The sequence below is a fragment of the Solea solea genome, chromosome 11 (genome assembly GCF_958295425.1).
Source record: "Solea solea chromosome 11, fSolSol10.1, whole genome shotgun sequence".
NCBI lineage: Eukaryota > Metazoa > Chordata > Actinopteri > Pleuronectiformes > Soleidae > Solea > Solea solea.
In genome coordinates this window covers 6,065,899-6,081,773 of record NC_081144.1, presented here as the reverse complement: position 1 = coordinate 6,081,773, position 15,875 = coordinate 6,065,899, and the positions used below count along the sequence as shown (strand labels likewise).

Below are 15,875 nucleotides of genomic sequence, written 5' to 3'. Positions count from 1 at the left end.
TATATTACATCATATATTATATGAAGTGAAATAGAGCAGGGTGGGACCTGATAAGATTTGAACATGAATAATTTAGATTAATTTATATTTTATGTAAATGTTTCATGTTCAAAATAAATCATCATCATCATCATTCCTTTTATTTTATGGAAAAAGTCAGTCCATCCTGCAGAATGACTTCAGTAGTTCTTCACAGCAAGAAGGTTCTTGGTTTTTGGAGAGTTACTAATAAAAGACAATGAGCCACTTCAACTATGCAAAATAGAAATGGAATTCAGCCATCACTCATTTAGGTGCTTTTCCTTCTGTGACCCACTGTGATTACACTGTGGTGACTGGGTGACACATTAGTCACTTTCATTACTCGAGGTAGAACAATGTCGAGACTTGACAGTTCACAGAGGCTGTGTGTAGTTTTACTAAGAGCTACAGTTAGGATGTCATTATACACACCCACACTGGTAATAACACTCTCATGTTTATGGAACAAAATACTGAAAATGAAAATAAAGTGATAAATTACCAAGTGATCTGATTAATCTGACGTCACTTTGATTAAATCTAATGCAACGGAGGCATTCATCATTTTGTTTGTCATTCATCATTCATTTAGACAAAACTGCTCTTTGGCCTTCATTTGGCTTTTTATTGATTTGCCAATTAAGATAAAGACACTTTATTGATCGCCAACAGTCAATGACATACAAATACTGTATACTTATTAATATAATATAATATAATATAATATAATATAATATAATATAATATAATATAATATAATATAATAATGGTAGCTAGTATATTGTTAATACATTTCAATATAAGAGCAGTAGATGTACTTGTCTGCTCCCAACTCTGCTGCTGTAATAAGTGAATTAACTAAATCTAATCTAATCTAATCTGTATGTATTTGTACAAATGCCAGACACAGACACAAACCTGGATTTTCTGGCTCCGTGAGGCTGGTCCTCCCTCCATCAGCCCCAGGACATAGAGGCCCATGTTGTACTCACTGCCTCCTCTGAGGCTAAAGCCGAAACCTGAGGGACCACGATCCAGGTCCACACTGTAATATCTGGAGTCACGCTGGAAAACAAGGGCAGAGTCAGAGGGAGGACTGTAAGGATTATCAGAAACACGTGACTGAAATGAGCTGATGGATATGACCTCACCTTCGGACGTGACCGCTGACCCTTTCTGCTCCTGTGACCGAGGTCATTTTCTGCTGTTTCTGAAAGGCTTGAAGAGTCTGAAAGAATTAGGACACAGATTAGATAGTGAATTAAGAGCCGGGCTGCATTTTACACTGCATCTAGAGTATGAGTCGGCGCTCACATGTGCTTGGACGGGGGACGATGGTGAGCCTCAGGGTGTTTCCCGCTCGCCGTAGTATCTGAGCGAGCTCCCGGTGAGGCAGCTTGACCACCGAGCGTCCCTCTACGGCTTCTAGTCGATCTCCGGGCCGGATCTGCCCACTTTTAGCGGCTGGGCTGCCACGACGGACCGTCACAAACCGGTGAGGGAGGAGAGAAGCAGCTGAGGAGAGGACAAAAACAAACAGTTACCCATTACGACTACCTTAAGTGACCAACCAACTTGGAACGTTCCCTTTAAGTGAATTGCAGAGATAAAGGAGTGTTGTCAAATACTGATACATTTAATATCAGAAAGATTTATCTCACTTATGTCTATGCCAGATTTTGTAAAACAAGCAGTAATTAAACGTTGGATTGCTTTTGGCAGGGTTTACTTGATAAATGACATCACAAAAAAGTCTGTCTTTAGACCCCCCTCCCCCCACTGTCTCCTTGAAACACTCTGCCCTTCCTCTTTATCTTTATCTTTGCAATCTATCAACCCATTATCTCCCCCCGCTGACACAACAGGAACTGTTCTTTCACTGTTAGATGATAATCTGTCTTTGGAAGTCCCGAATCTGTCAAATTTCATATGATAACAGACTTTACTCGGCTCTTCAAAGATCCCCAAACTTGCAGACTGTCTGCATTGGCGTGCCACTGGCATACAAAAACACTGATAAACCCAGAGCGATACTTGCCGCCACATCATATCTCATCTCTGTGCGGATGAGTGCTGACCATCTAGAAAAGACACCACACATACTGTAACTGTGTAGATAAAGTTTTAAATAATGTGTGTTCTGGTTTTTAATGCAAAGAAGACACGAAACACAATAATGTGAGCTGAGACAATTAGTCTTATGTATATATAAACTCATTCCTATCCTCTGTGCACAGACTGCTCACAAATAATCTTGTTTTATAATCCCCCTGCACCAAATAAAAAACCTTGTACAGTTTTTAGTCTGCTGATTCTTCATAATCTATCTTCTCTCCCTCTTTCTGTGTCTTACTAAACTCTCTATTCATCGACTTGTGACCCTTCTTTAAGGCTATGCTGTGCTTTGCTGACAGCTGGGCCCTCTAGAGACTGATGTGAACCATCCAGCAGAGTGCATTTAAAAAAAAAAAAAGACTCATTCAGCATTTTTAAAGAAGAGTAAAACATATAGGGTTAACAGAAGAAAACTGTGATGAGTGAACTGTGTCATATGAGCCCAGAGACACAATCTGTCTGGGGCCTAATCTGGGTGACCCAGGCAGAAATGGCAATCAGGTCAAATTTAAAGCAAAGGGAGCTTTGCAAATAGTCTTCTTATCGTGCATTAAAACATCAGTTGAGCATCAAGAGTCGCTTAAAGCACACGAGTACACATGCAAACAGACACACACGCAGGCAAAGGGATTGGGACAGATGCACTCATCCTGCACACACACACACACACACACACACACACACAGACTTAAACTACACAGATGCATGCAAATGGACTGATTTATGCCATAGTGCCTTTTCCTCTGGCGCTCGGTGTACTCTCCCGTCTACAGTAATCCCACTGCAGTACGCGCAGCAGACTCTGACACTCTGCACTGTTCGGTGCTGAGGAGAGGGAGCAGCCCCCCCTCTCGCCCCCCCCCCCCCCTCGCCGGGATCGTAAAACCCCACTCTGCAGCCACAGAAGCACTGGCCGGTGCAGACATTTCCCACACAGCAAAACTGATTAAACTGAGACCAAGGAAGCGAGCAGTGTTGACAGTATAAGTGCAGGTTAGTTGCTGCTTTAATCCGTCCACTGTCCTGCCTGTGTGGCTCAATAATGACTCTAATACACAGACGTCATGTCATGCTGCTTTAAGCATGACATGACATAAGCCTGGCTGGATTAAAAAAAATATATCTTTTTTTTCATGCTCCTTAATCTCTTGTCACTGCAAATATCAGTATGCATAACTGACAATAGCCATTAGTTAATGAGAGCAGGTGAGCTAACTTTCACACAGACAGAGTCAACAGGCAAACTTTACACACACAACAACACAACAGTATTTGGTCTCACACATGCACAAAAGATGAACGTGAAACGCTGCACCAAATCAAATCAGCACCCTCCCCCCCCCATTTTTAAAGGTAAACATACAACAATAATCCCAAGCATATAATTACGTTTGGACTCCTTCACAGTTTTTAAAGCAGACTGTAGTCTCTCCAGCATGGCTCTTTCATTAGCAACGTGCAGAAAAAAACAAACGAAAAAAAACCAAAAAAAACCACAACGACAACAACAATCCTATTTTCCACGTCCTGAGGACGTTGAGATTCACATGTGAGCGGGTTTTGCTGTTCGCTCTGTTGCTCCTCTGCGAGGGAAATGTTCAGTGTAGCATTCAGAGATGGAGAGCAAGAGAGAGAGAGAGAGGGAGAGAGGGGGGAGAGTTTTAATCTTTTTTAAAAAAAAAGCAGACGGGATGCTTTTACTGCAGAGTAAGAAGGAGAGAGAGTGGGCGGGAGCTTGTGAGGGAAAAGCAGTGCAGGGGGAGACTGATGGAAGGGGAGAAGCAAAAGATGTGTGGAGGCAAAGGGGATTTCTTTTCTCTGACATGTCGCGAGTGAAATGAAGGGGTGAATGAGGACACGGAAGACATAGAGGTGAGAGGAGAGGAGAGGAGAGGAGAGGAGGGAGGAGAGGTCTCTGTGCTGTAGAGACACGAGCATCCAAGTACCATAATATCACCATAAAAAACAGAAATGTGTGTCAGCTCAGGCCATAAAGCAAATTGAACCGCATCAGACTGGAAGAATGCAGCCAATATGAGGCATGGGAAGGGGGAGAGGCAGTAATACATCACTGATGCGATGCTGCGGTTATCCCTCTTTCCATAAGCACAACAGTAAAAGCTACTATAGTCAGGATACGGTCGTATCAATGTCCTGTCAGGTCAGACTGCATGGAGTGAGATGGATATGAGACTTTTAGCTAAAGTTCATTCTAAAAAGAGACAATACAGCTCAAATACACCCCCAGAAGGGTACATATAAATCCTGTAAATAACCTATAATATTCTTTAAAGAAATGTTCTTCCACGAGTATGGCAAGGAGGTCTATATCCATCTCATGTCAACACAGATATCATATTGCGTTTGCTAAATCGATACACAAATGCAAAAATGACACAGTTTTATGAAGTAATGGGGGTTTGTTGCCTTTGGATAAAGTTACACTAGTTACTCCTCTCTGTCTCCAGGCTACCTGAGAATTGTGTCAGTGTTCTAATCTAAACTTATACAAGTACATTTAAAAATGTATAATATGCATGCAACCATTTAATTATTAAAGTAAGCCATGTTAGTCGAGAGACTCTGACTCATCCAGTCCCAGAGCCTGGATCAGCTCATCCCTCAGGAGGTGCAGACAATTCATATAAAAACCCACCGGAGAGAAAATGTGTTCTTGTGGGAATAGAAACAAAGGTAAACATGTGTGTATGTGTGTGTGTGTGTGCAGGATGAGTACATCTGTCCCAATCCCTTTGCCTGTGTGTGAGTCAGTGTGTGTCTGTTTGCATGTGTACATGCGTGTTTAAGCATGTGTGTGTAAAATCTCTGGGTGTTTTCTTCCACTGTGTCTTTTGAGGCTCTACTGTTGTTATGAAAAACACATACAGTATCTGGGGAGTTTTTAACATGTGAATCCTCTCAGCTTGTTGCTCACATAAACACTGTAATAACTGGTCAAAGAAATGCTGATCATACGGACAAGGAGATGAGATGAAATCCACATGTTTAACATTGTGTATTTTCTTTATATTTTGTGGTAAGATGTATTTAAAATAACTATATTATGAAAACCAAGCAGCACTCATGCCCTTACAGCAAGAAGACCCAGGTTCGGACACTCTAAATTGACCATAAGTGTGAGAGTGGATGGTTGTTGTGTGCCCCAAACTTTCACTCTATGTCAGCTGGGATTGGCACCAGCGCCTCCTGCGCCCCTCATGTGAAGGATAAAGCAATAGAAGACGGATGGATGAAAACCAAGACCTAAAAGGATCATGGATCATCTACTTTCATTTTGATTTCCAGAAAACAGAGATATATTCATGCCATGTAATAAAGTCCAGGATAAGCCAAGTCATGGACATCATAAAACAACCTGAGGGGTTAAGAGTGAACCATGACTCAGCTGGTTTCATGTGGCCACGGTCACTACTGTGTGACCTGTAATTACCTAATGGTGCATCTGTCCACAAGGGCATCCAAATGAAACCTGTTTCCCTGGGCATGTGACCAAGTGGTTCTATTGGCCCAGAAAAACCAAGGCCCGTCCTTTTACATAAGTAGTTTCATAAAAAAATAATAAAAAAAGAAAGTTTGAAATTCAAAGCAACTTGGCTCTCACCTTTGCCATTCTCCACATCCTGAGAGGCAATGACAAAACCAAAGCCCTCTCCCGGCTTTCTCCTGAGCTCCACATCAAACCCTCGCAGTGGCCGGGTCTGTTCGGCAGTCTGCCTCCCCAGACCTGAATCAGGCACCATCACACCATCCGCCTCATCCTCCAGGCCCGTGTTGATCCAGTCTTTGGGCTCCATCGTCAGGGTCACTGGGATAGACTCCAAGAAGCTGGTGCTCTGGACCAGCGAGGATCGTGTCGGGGTTGGAGGTGTGCTCATGGAGGTGCGGGGCACAGGCAGCGTCTCGGGGAGTCTGGTGGATTCTTCTGAGTCGTCGGGTGGGGGAGGTGGGTGGAGAAGAGGCGGTGGCAGTCTCCGACCAGAGCCGGGGGAGACGGACGAGTGATAGATACCTGATAATGACAGAGAAAGTAAGTGTGAGGTAAATGTAGCCACACTGAGAAAAATGTTCGACCACAGGCTGCAACACATGGGAAGAGTTTACCTCTGTGAACCAGTAAGATGACTTCTCCCAGTTTGGTGTGTTCTTGGAGAACGGTTTGTACCTGTGAACATTTACATTTCAGCATTTAGCAGACGGTTTTATCCAAAGCAACTTACAAACGAGGAATAAGCTACATACAAGAAGTCTTGGAAAGAAATCCACTAGATAGGAACAGTGGACTGACAGAGGGTGAGAGTGCAGAAGTGGATCCAAGTGCAGAAGGAGATTGTGCAGGAGAAGAGGTAAAGGTAAGTGCTAGGACAGAAGATGCTCTTGGAAGAGCTGGGTCTTCAAGAGCGTCTTGAAGACCCAGCTCTACCTGTTCCTGTTCTGCTCAGAAGGTCATTCCACCAGCGCAGAACGACACATGAAAAGAGTCTGGACACCTCCTACACCTCATCCTAATACTTACTGTTAAGTCTTGATGACTATGCACGTTTCGCCATTTACACTCATTTACAAACACATTCCCACAGCAAATCTTTCTAACTATCACACATCTTATACAGGGACACATTGCCATGTAGCCTAACAGAGCCTGGGATCAAACCCCCAACCCTACAGTTGGAAAACAACCCCCTCTAACACTGATCCACGGCCACCCTGTTATCTTTTCAAATAGTCTTTAAGTAACAAGGCTCCTATTGAACAATACCAGCTGTCAATCACACTGGTGTCCACTCATAGGTGCAGTGCTTTCTTGCCTGTTTCCCTCCTTATTACAAAATTGACACAATATTCGACTGAAAAAGACCTAAAACTAGCAACTGAGACCATTAACTGCCCAGGAAAATGTTTACTGACGGTTTACTTATTGTAAATCAACTGAAATTTTGGATAATTTTCCCTTAGACCTCAATTCAAACAGGGTTCTCAATCAGTGGAGTCACCCCCTTTGTAATCTGAAGGGATTATTCAGATTACATTATTCGCCCATTACCTGTGAAAAGCTTAGACTCTGAACATCAGCACCATTGATTTTTACAATAGCATCCCCTGGCTGCAGAGAGCTGCACTGCTTCCTGTCCCACACTCTTCTCACAACAGTCATCCTGCCTCCAGAACCTCCGGCCGCCATGCTGAAGCCGAGGCCTCCGTCTCCTTCTGACTGAGCCAGGACCACTGGCACCAGCTCTCCCCCACTCCTCGCTCCAGGAGAGGACACCCTGTTTGGACTGGCAGTGGGGCTGGCGTTGGCATGGAAATCGCTGACGCTGTGGTGGTGTTGGTAGTGGTGGTAGTGGTTGTCAGAGGTGGAAGGAGGTCTGAGGTGGGAGGTCTGCGGTCTGTAGAGATGGGACTGAGAGCTGCGGGGGCCGCCGGGCGAGGACTCTGCTGGTCTTCTGGGCGACTGAGGCATTGGCAGCCGGGATCTGGACAGGGTGCAGGTGGAGAGGTCGCTCTCAGACGACTTTGATGTGCCGTATCGTACATGATGTTGGGGTGTTGAGAGGGAGTTGTTGTTGTGATTACGAATCATTGATGCCCTGATGAAGAAGAGGAAGCAGAATTGTAATCATAATAAGGAAACTGTTGCAGAGATTGACCTGTTCTCTGGAGTCAGTCATGAGTTAAGTTGAAAGATTTTATTGAAGGCAGCTCAGATCAGGAAGAACTGAGACAACACCAGATCCTAGTGAGCAGTGTGCCAGCTCTGATGCATACAGATAATAAGCCTTGAGATGGTATCTGGTCCAGATACCTGGTGCCTTAGTATCAAGGGAGAGAACCTTGAAAGGCGCCTAGTTTGTGTCTTATCGTACAATATGGCCGTTTATACTGAACACCAGGTCTGGTTATAAGAATATGTGAGTAATTACACTTAAAGATGTTTGAAGATTAGAATTTTTTAGGCCTCAACTGATGATTACTGAATATTTATGATTGATCACTCAGGCAATTACTGTCTCAATTAATGATTTAGCTTCAGATGGTGAAACCGGCTCATTACAGTTTCCTGCAGCAAAAAATTGAAATGGTTGTTTTCTTTTTTTTTTTTTTTTTGGAGAGAAAATAATCAAAGATAAAGCTGGAACATTAAAATATTGTAACCATAAAAAACTATTTAATGGCAAAAAATCATAAAGGATGACAGTTGCTAACAAAAATGATTCAGATTGGTTTTTGGTTTTTGTTTACTGGATTTTGTAGTGTTTTCATGGACTATGGTTTGTTCTCTATGTTTTTTGTGCCTTATTTGTTTCCTGTTTTTTGTAGTTTTTTTGAGCTTTGTTTTCCTAGTGTGTATCTTTTACAACCTGTCCCTCCGTGTTAATTGTCTGCCTCAGATGTCTTGGGTGTTTCTTTGCTCCAACACACCTCAGATTCAAATAAAATGCTCGTTATCAGGCTTCTGCAGAGCTTGTTGATGAGCTCTCTATTTGGAGCAGGGAAACATCATGTTGTTACCTGTGAGAGCCAATCGCTGACACAATTTCACTGTCGCTCTGGCTGGCCTGGTCAAGAGACTGCAGCCGGGCCAGTCTTCTCAGGGATCGAGGTGGACGAACGGGGGACAACGTGGCAGTGTTGCTCAGACTGGAGCGTCTGTACAGCGGTGGCTGCCTGACTACGGAAGACATCGCGTTTCCATTTGCATCCAGAATCACTCCTGGTTCCATGTAGTCCACGTCACCGTGGACCCCATTAAAGTCGAAATGCTGGGCGTGGTGGGTGGGTGTTGGGAGGCGAGGTCGCTGGTGAAGAGGCTGAGGCTGGGTGGTGGTGGTGGGGGGCAGGATGAAGGCACCGCTGTCCAGTGGCCTTGGCGGGGACTGCTTTGGACAACCGTCGTGGTTGTAGAGCATTGGATACCCTCTTCTGACCTCGACGTCCACGCTGTGGCCCACAGGCACCGACTTCAGCATCTCCACTGCTTCTTTGTGAGACGATCCCAACACGCAGACGTCATTGATGTAGACAAGGATGTCCGCTGATAAAATATTAAAGGACACACAGATAGAGTCACATCTAACCTTTTTTTTTTTTCACCATTTTGACTATATTCATATGCTTGATTGTACGTGTCGATTGCCAGTGAAACAGCGTCTGTGTGTTTTATGTGGGTGTGAATTAATCCAACAAACTAATCCCTCTAAAGCAGCCTATTAAGTGATATGAACTAGATCAGTCCCTGCAGAGACACCCTCTGCTCTGGATTGCCAGTGTGTTATTAACTGTGATTTAAGTGGTGTGAACACTATTTTCGCAACCTAAATTTCACAGGATGTGGATTTGGTTCGGTTAGGGTTAGTCTAAGGTTAGACATGAATCAGTTAATATTGTAGTTGAAGTTATTCTCTCGGACGTCATGGAAACACGTCTGTGTGTGTGTGTGACCTGAATGTGTACAGTGGCATATGCATGTGTAATAATAGCTAGATTATTGTGTGCTGCGACTGATTTGTGATGCACACTTGCTGTGGGGAAATTAGAAATGTCCCCAGAAGTATAATCCCAAAGAGAAGAGACCGAGGACTAGAGAAAGACACTGCAGTATTATTTTTGTAATTTCATGGGATTTATCTCACATATACTGTATGTACATATGTACAGTATATTTTTATTACAGCAACACATCTTTGTTACTTTTCTATCGCATCATTTCATTGTATTTTTACCTGTCTTGAGTGCTGACGGTCCAATCTCAGTCACACTGTAGACCTGGAGGAACTCCCTCGGCCTGCTCCCGCCAACAATGTTGAAACCGAACCCTCTCGATCCTTTGGTCAAGTGTGTGTGCACAGCAAAACCACGCAGATCCTCAGGCAGATCTGTGAACCCTGACCACAGACACAGAGAGAGGAGAAGAGACTGACTTAAGTTTTTGCTTGAAAGATTCCATGAAAAACATCTCACCTCAGCACTGTAATGTGGGTAATTTTCATGTGCATGTCGACTGTTACTTCACATGAGAGCAGTAGGATAAAGCCAAAAGTTATCATGATAAAGGACAACTGGTTGAGATTGTCATGCCCCGCCTTCTCATCCGCCTACGTCTCCTGTTTTTCCTGCATTCACCACGGCGTCACTCAGTTCACCTGCGGGCGGGAGCTCACCTGCTCCCAATCTAATCATCAAGCCTCTACTTATTTCCTGGTTCTCCAGCCTCTCGTCGGCAGATTGTTACAGACCTCTCTGTGGTGAATGTCAAACGATATCTCAGTTCTCCAGTGCTAGTTATTTCTATGTTCTGCTTTTTGTTAACTCGTGTGCTCTCCTGTGCTCAGACCTTCCTCCCGTGTGCATGCTGACACCGACGCCTACCTTCTCTGCTGTCTGGATTCATCTAATCTGTTTACCTGTTCTTTAATAAACTGTTAAACTGCCTACTGCCTTTGCCTGTCTGCTCTTTGGTCCAGCACCACCTCGCCCTCACATAGATCACTCAATAATGCGATGAAATACGAGATAATTATAGATTCAGCTTTGCTTCTGAGTGAAAGTTGAAGAAATCATTTACTACTGTTTTTAACTGTGGTTTGAAACACTTAATAAACACAAATGTTTCATAAATCTGAGTTATTATGTATTGTGTGTCTCAGAGAGAATGAATAAACTAGTATAACTAGTAAATAATAGTATTGATATAAAAAATGTGCCCTACTTTACATCATACACGTCTGCAGAAAATATAATTACACATATTTTGGTTTCCTTTTCCTTAAATCCTGTTTTTGTTAAGTGTTTGTCAGTCTGTTATGCATATTTACATGTTATTTGTACCAAAATCCACACTAATCCCTTAAACATGCAGGCAACTGTTGCCACAACAGTGATTATATCACCTCCTCCTGGGGAGATGAGTGTACTGCACTTGACTGACACAATCTGATGGCTTTCCTGCATTTGGCAATTAACAATATTTAGAAAAAAACGTCAAAAATTGACACCGTCCTTGTTCAGATCTAAAAACCACTAAGTCGCCAGTCACATGTCATCCATGTGCCGACCTCAGCAGTGAGTCTGGCTCTTTGCCAGCAGCGCCGAGCTTCAGGCCTCAATCACTTACGTTCTCTGATCACCCAAAAGCTCATTCCGTCTCATTTGTCTCTAGCGAGCCGGCTGTGTCTCTGATTTCCGTTCTTAACAGAACATGCGGCTTCATCGACAGTGAAATGTGTCACCCGTGTTAAAATAACTGCATCTTGAGAAAAGAAAAAAAGAGAGAACAGAGGCTCACAGTCGTTTTTGTAGACGGTCTCCCTGCTGAAGGCTCGAGGACGCTGCCAGCTGGTCCTCTTTGGGTTGCGACTAAAGAGACAAAAGAGGGAAAAGAAAAGAAAAGAAAAGACACTCTCCTTAGAACCCTAATATTACTGGAAGTAATATGACAGCCTTGGACTGTGTCACAGTTAGAATGAGAGATGAGTTCCACTGCAATAAGAGCATGTTTAATAATTAGTTTGACATTTTAGGTTACAGGTTTAATAGCTTTCTTTCTGAGAACTAGACCAGCAGATCAATAACGCTCACTCAACAGCCCATTAAATACGAAGGCAGAGGCAGGAGATAATTAGCTATAACATAATTAAGCTTGATTTTAATCCGTGCTAAAAATGAGAGTCTTGTTTTGCTTCCAGTGATGTCTGTTTCCTCTTCAAATGGAGAATTAAAGCAAAACTGTGTCTGCTCTCCTTTAAATTCTGGTTCCTGTTCGACTGGCCTCTGTGGTCAGAAATCAAGCTTAGGTTATAATGTAGTCAGGATTCATGGAATTAGATTCAAGATTGTTAATGGCCACGCGGGTTATACAAGTACACACATGTGGAAAAACTTGTGCTGGTATGTTCCCTTTGAATAGAAAAATAATAAAATAAAAATAGAATAGAATAAGAATGGAAATAATAATACATTTGTCAACTGCTGTTGTTTTTTATAAATATGTTTTATAAATAAAATTGGATTAGATTGGATTAGAAAACGGTGTTTCACCAACTTTATTCTGTATGGTGACTTTTACACATTTTAAATAACCAAATTAATAATACACTGCAAAATGTGACAAGATCAACTTTGTGCATACACTTACGTTTCTGACTGCCATTTCTGTGACTTCTAATATTATATTGAAGAGGTAAGTCAGCCGTTTGCAAGTGTTGACTTATTTAAAACCGTATGTAACAAAATATTTCCTTCCTGAGATCCAGCCTCTGCAAATGACTGCTCTAGATCAATGACACAGTAACTGTCAGAATATGGAGCTCTTATACACGTACAGTACTTTTCCCTGACAGCAGCTTTAAGTGACTGGGTAAGGGAAAGGTTGGACTGTGGTTATGCAAACAGAAAGTGACTATTTTTACTTTACTTGTGTTTCCTGCTTTTGTTGTTGTGCTTTATGTTAATGTTGTTGTGTTTTCCTAAGTTAATGTTGTTGTTTTCCTATTTGCCTTCAGGGCCACCATAAGTGACTGATGGGAGTAGGAATCTATTTGGGCTAAAGGGGAAAGTAACTTTCTTCCAGACAGATTCTTATGAAGCTGTTTCCGCCTTTTTTCCAGACTTTATGCTCATTATTTCCTTGCTTCACCTTTGTATTGTGCAAATAGACTTAAATGATGAAGAAACCTTTCCTTTAAAGGTCCAGTGTGTAACAGTACGGAGGGTTTATTGGCAGAAATGCAATATACTACCCATGAAACTGTTAAGTGTATAATTGCTGTAAAATAAAAATGGTTTAGCCTGGGAATAAGCATTTTATATGTACTTTAGGAAAGGGTCTTGCTGACATACTGTGTCACACAGTGTGCATTTTCAACATCTTCTTGCAAAGGTCACTGCAGTTCCCTGAAGGGCTATGAAAGGGAGGATTGGGTGGAGGAGTCCTCCATTTGTAACAATCTGCTGTGTCACCATTGGATAGGATTCATTTGTACACACTGGACCTGCATCAGAGATGTGTATAGAGCAGGTGGGCACTCACTCTAAGTACAGAGACTCTCCTGGATCACTGAAGGCCTGTTCCCAGTGATCAGGCATCGCCGCTCTCACCCTGGCCCCGCGTCTGCTGCCGATCACCCCATTCTCGATGAAGCTGCCGTCCCCGCCGCTGCTGGATGCACGGGGCCGACCGGAGGAGCGGTGGCTGCTGTTGATGCCTCCTGCAGAACCTCCTGTGATGATAGGTGATTAAAAAAAAGGTGTTGAAAATCCACCCCGCCCCCAAAAAAACACTGTGGCTCATTATCGAACAGATGCAGTAGGTGAGAAAGTGTCTCCTGTGCTCTGTAATGACCTGATGCCGTGAATTCCATGGGGAAAAAAGACCTGTGGTCAGCATCTTAGACTGCTTTGTCCTCACTTTGAGGAGGAAACAGTGTGTGAGTGTGATTGCCATTCTAGCAGAGGAGTGGAAAACAAGCGTTTCCTCTGCGCAGCTGTCCTTGTAGCTGTCCTTCAGCTGTGAGCTCTACCATGGATCTGAGACACATCAGACGGAACGTGCGGCGCCATGAGTCCTGCTGCACATGAAAAGCTCTGGCCAAACCCAACCACCCACACTATAACACCTTAGAAAGTGACTCAGCAGAGGTCGGAGTGTTGGATAACTCGTCCACTCCATCCAGTTTTCATCCTACACCCGATCCCAAACTACACGCTGCTCTACCTTCCTGTTTTTAACACGTCCCTAATTATCTGGATCTTTGCCTGCCTGCATCTCTCACCTCCCACTAGCCTCGCTCTTATATTCTGTATCATCCTGGCTCCCTGCCTTCACCTTTACTACCGCTGTCATTACGACCCCTGCGATATCCCTGCCTTGTCATCTTACCCTGACCTGCTCTTTTACTCTTTCCCAAAAACAGCCCTTGTAATTTATAATGTCGCCCCCAAAAAAATTTAACTATGGTTCATTTATTCAAGAAGATAAAAATTCTGCATGCGTATTTCCATTAAGGGTTATTTTATTCTTCTATATACTTCATGGGGCATTGACCCTTTTAGAGACTTTGCACAGATCTAGATAAACCTATAGAATACACAATGTATTCATTAATAATAAACATGAATTGAACTTTTCGGCTTTGTGATGAAGTAAGTTAAATTACCATAATAACCACATGTTGGGTTTAACATGCAACTTCTCAGCTTTCAGAAATAGCACAAACCGTCGTGTAATTACAGAAATGCTAAGTGCGATGAGCTTGGTGTTGCTGTTAATACTTCTGTACTTTTAAGTACGTAGATTTTTGATTTCTGATCTTATATCTGAAGGCATTTTAGGCATTTAAGACATAATCAATCTAGATTAAATTGCTTTATCATGGTGAAAAAGTATCTTCAATAACCCTGTGTTATACTTACCATCACTATTATATCAATTTATTTAAAAATACCTTGTTTCTTAGTTCCTCCTCCATCACATCCTTGTGTGCAACCTTGCGTCCTTCCCTGTGCAGCCTAAGGCTAATGACCTTCCCTTGGATGTGATTCAGCAATCGATGAGGCCACAGCCCCGCTGAGAGTTTACAGCATACTAATCGTGCTAATGATTGATTAATGTGAGTATCCGTGAAAGGAGCGATAGATACAGGGACAAGTTAGCATTTAGCCGCTGGCAACTGTGCGGCGTTTAACAGACACATTTTCAATACTGTCGATACTTCTTTTGATTCTTAAACCTATTACATTAAAACTATTACGCCTCGGTTTGTCTTCATAGTTTACACATTCTGCCGTGCATGTATGAGCCAGGTCTCGGAGACGCTTACCTGACAGGCCTGAGTCGTCCTCGCTGTTTTCACCTTCGTCCACGCTCTTCTCCAGGTTGCTGAGCGATTTGCTGCGTGTGCGGAAGTTTCTGAGGAGGTTTCGATGTTCCTGGTAGGTGATGGGAGGGCTCTCTGTGCTGATGTGAACGGGCCGAGGAGTGCCGTAGTAATTTCCTGCGACAGAGAGGCAGAAAGTCCAGATTAAAAATCTGTTGCAGCTCTGTTGATATAAATATTAAAGGAATACTTCATTTGCATTTAGCTTTGTATTAGTAGAATAGGGGTAGTATTTTTGAAAAATTGTGCTTCCCAACCTCAGTTTCCCCTGTGTCGAGAAATGTGCCCACCAGTGACACTAGGCTTGAAACTGCATCACTAATTCCCCACTTTTTAGACCCACTCATAGGGGGACGGGACCTCATTCCCAGTGTCCGCCATCTTTGCTAACAGTTACGCTAACAGGGCCGAGTGTCACTGGTGGGCACGTAACAAAGAAAACAATGAAGATATTTCTCAACTCAGGGGAAACTGAGGTTAGGAAGCCCTATTTTTCAAAAATACTAACCCTATTCTACTAATACAAAGCTAAATACAAAGCAGTGAAGTATTCCTTTAAGATCCATAGCAATGCACAGTCTGCATTTATAGTAGCAGTAACAGCAGTAGTACTTTAAAAGCCACAGACAAAAGTTAATGTATGCCTTATATTCTCCCCAAAAACATATGCTACTTCTCTAAAGATGAAAACAAAAGACAGAAAGAAAAATATAAACATAAGGGTAAAGAGATACAGTACACACAGTGCATATGCAGTTGTCCATATACTGTATATACACATACAAATACACACTTACACATGCACATACTTTAACTTAAATCCCTCAAAAATAACATATTATATAA

At 42.8% G+C, this 15,875-nt stretch overlaps 1 protein-coding gene across 4 annotated transcripts in view; it reads right to left on the bottom strand.

Moving 5' to 3' along the window:
• The window catches only part of LOC131468862 (membrane-associated guanylate kinase, WW and PDZ domain-containing protein 1), a 43,691-nt gene that overhangs the window by 4,252 nt on the left and 23,564 nt on the right, over positions 1–15,875 (bottom strand). For all 4 annotated transcript variants that reach the window (XM_058643530.1, XM_058643532.1, XM_058643533.1 and 1 more), the window contains exons 5-15: positions 14,973–15,146; positions 13,184–13,373; positions 11,441–11,511; positions 9,879–10,040; positions 8,668–9,190; positions 7,199–7,745; positions 6,259–6,319; positions 5,759–6,166; positions 1,336–1,536; positions 1,173–1,249; positions 940–1,086 (exon numbers count right to left, since the gene is read on the bottom strand). In XM_058643530.1, the coding sequence (XP_058499513.1) occupies positions 940–1,086; positions 1,173–1,249; positions 1,336–1,536; positions 5,759–6,166; positions 6,259–6,319; positions 7,199–7,745; positions 8,668–9,190; positions 9,879–10,040; positions 11,441–11,511; positions 13,184–13,373; positions 14,973–15,146 (2,561 nt within the window). The remainder of the gene's footprint in view (positions 1–939; positions 1,087–1,172; positions 1,250–1,335; positions 1,537–5,758; positions 6,167–6,258; positions 6,320–7,198; positions 7,746–8,667; positions 9,191–9,878; positions 10,041–11,440; positions 11,512–13,183; positions 13,374–14,972; positions 15,147–15,875) is intronic.